This window comes from Electrona antarctica, assembly GCF_951216825.1.
Source record: "Electrona antarctica genome assembly, chromosome: 6".
Classification (NCBI taxonomy): domain Eukaryota; kingdom Metazoa; phylum Chordata; class Actinopteri; order Myctophiformes; family Myctophidae; genus Electrona; species Electrona antarctica.
The window spans coordinates 46494146-46498616 of NC_136811.1; the positions used below are offsets into that span (position 1 = coordinate 46494146).

Below are 4471 nucleotides of genomic sequence, written 5' to 3' on the forward strand. Positions count from 1 at the left end.
AGTTCTGCATGCTGTTTGTGATGTTGGCGGTTTGTGATGTGACTCCACAAGGTATGTAACACTTAATTATAAGAAATGATTTTGGTTGCAGTGTAACATTCTAGTCAGACTCACAGCCACACAGAGAGGAAGACATGCAGGCACCTAGACCTATAGGACAAATAGATGGATAGATTTGAGTTAGTTCTTAAAGGTAGCGTAAGTGATGTTTTTGTTAAAAGGTTCAAGCTCTATTGTGAATGGCAATCTTTGCTATAGAGTTTGTTCAGTAACACCCATCTCTCATCAATTAACAGAATATATATTTTCTGGTGGGTTGCCAATCTCAGCCAATCAGGAGAGAGTACCCATTCATCAGCTTATTATTATTTTGTATTATTATTTAACCCTAGAACACTAAACACGGGTGATTTTCACTCGGACGATTATCTTTTTGTCATAATGTTGCTGATGTCTGAGGTGGGTGGGCCTTTCAGTACCTTCATGATGCTCAGTGACATCATAATGTTGCTGATGTCTGAGGTGGGTGGGCCTTTCAGTACCTTCATGATGCTCAGTGACATCATAATGTTGCTGATGTCTGAGGTGGGTGGGCCTTTCAGTACCTTCATGATGCTCAGTGACATCATAATGTTGCTGATGTCTGAGGTGGGTGGGCCTTTCAGTACCTTCATGATGCTCAGTGACATCATAATGTTGCTGTTGTCTGAGGTGGGTGGGCCTTTCAGTACCTTCATGATGCTCAGTGACATCATAGAAGGTAGGTTTGTTTCCCTGCCCACATCCCTGTTTTTTTCTACAGGCAGGTGTTCAGGTGTGAAATTCACCCGAACACCTGCCTGTAGCCCGTGTTTAGTGGTAGTGTGATGGAGAAAAATGCTATACACATGTATTGCTGTACTTCAATATATTTTGATGAAAAATATTTTGTATTATTTTTGAGTGGTGTAAACCACTCCTACAACTGGCTTTTGTGTGCATAAAAAATGACCATGGTTGCTATGTTCAAAATAATTTCTGACGTAATTAAATCACACCCGGGTGAACTGGATGACCGTAGCAACCGTGGTCATTTTCTCTGCACAAAAAAAGCCAGTTGTGAAATCACATCCAGGTGTGATTTCATTACGTCAGATCAGAGCTGATCAGGGTATATAATACCTTACCTTATATAATACCTCATATCGGACAAAAACTCCAGGTGAATCAACTTCATGGTCACAAATCATCACATCAGAAGACGACCCTCCCAGAATCAGACCTAAAGGCCATTCAGTCTTGAAGCCAAAGATCTGTGGTCAGACATTACGTCAGACCACAGCTGATCATGCTATATAAAACCTTACACCACTCAGTTCACACGGGTGTGATTTTTTTATTTATGTTTAGTGATGGTGTAACAAAAAAATATGTTTAGTATTCTATAGGGTTAAAAAAAAGCATGTCAGTCAATAGCAAGGTTATTTCCGCTATGCTACCGAATTTGGTGATATGATACACACACAGTAATGTAGCCACATTACTATTGTTTTCTAAAATATTTTTGGACACTTACTGTACAGTATATATACCGGTAATTCTTTTCAGTTTTGAATTGTAATTCTGACATGTTGAGATGCAGAATTCAAAATGACAAATAGTAAAGCCACAAAGTTATACTGTTTTATGTCTGTTGGGGTACAATAATTGCAAAGATGTCTGAAGTACAATAACGATGGTGTACTTATAGTGTCCAATCTGGTGTGCCATCTGCCTCAAATAACTTTATTGACATTGACAACCATTGTAAGACTACTCTACCATACAGATTGGTTGAATACAATTGTAAAGAAAGCATTCAGATAAGTGCCAGATTGTATAGCAAGGTCTCTTTATAAGTTGTTTCATATTATTTTTACATTTTGACAATCATGCATAATGTCTATTGAGCCAAAAGTGTAAAAGCACATACAGCATCATTTAAGAGCAGTTTGGTTGTTTCTCAAATGCATTTTTTGTTCTTCTACGAGTTTTATCACACGATTTTATTTTTCACCCGGTGCCATTGCCTAAACTGTAATCCTAGGTGCTACTCTCCTTTTGCCAACCTTGGGAGATCCCCGAACGGAGCTCATGCTTCCTTCAATGCATGAGGAGTGAGCAGACCTCTTCCTATCACCCGGCAGTGGGGAGTTTCTGGCTGACCAGGCGGAAGCAGTATAGAGAGTTAGAGACCAGGATTACTGCATGTTTTATGTGAGGTACCTACCCTAGGCCTAGGGGACAAGGGGAGAACATGCAGACTCCACACAGAAAGGCCCTTTCACCAACCCCATATGATGCAGATAGGAGATAACACGTTCCAAGCGCCCACAGCATCTCTGGCGGGAATCAAACCCGGGACCATCTAGCTATGAGGCGACAGTGCTACCGCTGCTCCACCGTGCCCCCCTTATGATAATTTCTTCATTTGTGATTTTCTGTTTAGGCCTTACAGACCTTACAGGTAAAATGTTCACCTTCCCACAACAGACCGACACAGCTCACGTGAGACTAAGGACAACTCAAGACACATTCGCAGCTGTGACTGTTTGCCTGAGGTAAGTTCATAGATGAGCTAGGACTAGGAGTAACTTTAGAAGTTAACATTTCTGTAAGTGTGATGTTATCATATCATACAAATTATGTCACCTACAAGAAACTGAAACACAGCATGCTGTAGAAACAGCGGATGCACCACAGATCTGGAACTGGAAAAGTACATTCCTCTGTCTGAGCACAGATGTCAGGGGGGCGGGGGTGCAACAGATGGTGCAACTTTTCGTGCTTGTGGTGTCCCCTATATGAACAAGTGATTGTGATTTGGGATGATTGGATATTGAATTCATGAAATATGAGTTGACAATTTGGGGCACCTCAATATGGGTGCAAGTGAAATGGCTTTTGGCTTTGCATTGTTTAAAGCCCCCTTAAGTTAATGTGTGATTCAAATTTGGGGATCGGGCGCTGTTTTGATGATTTATTTTATTATTATTTTGAATGGGCTCGTCCTGCAAAGTTTAGAAGCCAATAATCCTCCTAGGATGAAATGGAGGTCATTGAATGGAGGTAATTGATTACTGCAAAGTATGCAAAGTTTGACACAAATCGGTCCATTGGATTTGGAGATTAGCTGTACACACAGAGACAAACTGTATGTTCAACTGAGTACACTACACTGAACTAAATAATAATTATACATCTGCCTTCAGGTTCTTTACAGACCTCACCAGAAACCACGTCCTGTTCTCCATGGCTCTTCCCTCCGATGCCAACGCATTCCTTATCTTCAAGGAGGAGACAACTCAGATTGAGCTGGACGTTTGTAAGGCACAAACAGTGAAGTTTGAAGGGCAACAGTACACACTTAACACCTGGCACCACCTGTGTGCCACCTGGGATAACACAACTGAACTGGGACAAGTGTGGGTGGACGGAAGACCCACTTCCAGGAAATTACTCAGATCTGGAGGCATCCAAGGAACCCCAAGCATCATACTAGGACAGGTAGTGTTGTACAGCTGCAAAAGTACCTATCATTTATTTATTTATGATTATATATAAATATAATAAATAACATAAATACATATTATTGTATTATATATAACTTGATACAAAATATAACATTATTGTTTTGAATGAGCATATTTTATATTCACAATGTGTCATTATTGGCTAATCTAAATGAATATGGTTATATATGAGCAACTCCAATAATTATGGAATTTAAAGTATAACACTAGCCTTCAGGTGGTCTTCTTTACAAATACAACAATATAACATCCAATGAAAAATAGTACAGAAAAATAGTATAGTATGGTTTGCTTTATTGGGTAAATCATTGTTAATGCTCCCTCTAATATTGATTTTCTTCCATGCTTACAGGAGCAGGACTCAATGGGTGGTGGGTTTGTTGCTTCTCAGTCCTTTGTTGGGATGTTGTCTGATGTCCACATGTGGAACTATGTCCTCTCGCCCTGTGAGATCCAGCGGTACGTGGACGATCTCAACTTCACCCCAGGGAACGTGCTCAACTGGAGGGCTATGGTGTTTAAGACTGTAGGAACGGTGGCGCTGGAAGAGAATAAAAAAGGCTGTCATTAATGAATCTCAAAAGTAGATGAATCCAAGCTATTAGACCCGGGTGGAAGATGTTCAACACCATGAACTGGTGTTGAAGTACTTACACTCTTGCTTTTAGTTGATCGTTTAAATTATTTGTTGTTATTCTGTCCTCACTGTATTGCATTACTGCTATTATTGAAATGTTGTTTTATGCCTTTCTTTTCCTTTCTTTTTTCTCCATTGCTCTGTAAAGCACTTTGAGCTGCATTTCATGTCATGAAAGGTGCTATACAAATAAAGTTTTATTATTATAATTAAGTATATCCACACCAGAATATCCAAACTTTGGATGTCTGTTTTGAATGTCCAATGTGATTATAACTATTAA

At 39.7% G+C, this 4471-nt stretch overlaps 1 protein-coding gene across 1 annotated transcript; it reads left to right on the top strand.

Annotated features, from left to right (window-relative positions):
- Positions 1 to 4471, top strand: LOC306924746 (C-reactive protein-like). Its single transcript, XM_079503376.1, has 4 exons — positions 1 to 51; positions 2468 to 2579; positions 3231 to 3525; positions 3904 to 4471. Exons 1-4 carry the CDS (start codon positions 9 to 11, stop codon positions 4120 to 4122), a joined length of 669 nt encoding a protein of 222 aa, XP_079359502.1. The 5' UTR covers positions 1 to 8; the 3' UTR covers positions 4123 to 4471.

What these genes read in the sequence shown, in the direction of transcription:
- LOC306924746 (XM_079503376.1), top strand. Translation starts at nt 9, where the DNA reads ATGCTGTTTGTGATGTTGGCGGTTTGTGATGTGACTCCACAAG. An exon ending in TTGTGATGTGACTCCACAAG is followed by an intron (nt 52 to 2,467) that starts GTATGTAACACT and finishes TTTTCTGTTTAG; the next exon opens with GCCTTACAGACCTTACAGGT. An exon ending in CAAGCATCATACTAGGACAG is followed by an intron (nt 3,526 to 3,903) that starts GTAGTGTTGTAC and finishes CCATGCTTACAG; the next exon opens with GAGCAGGACTCAATGGGTGG.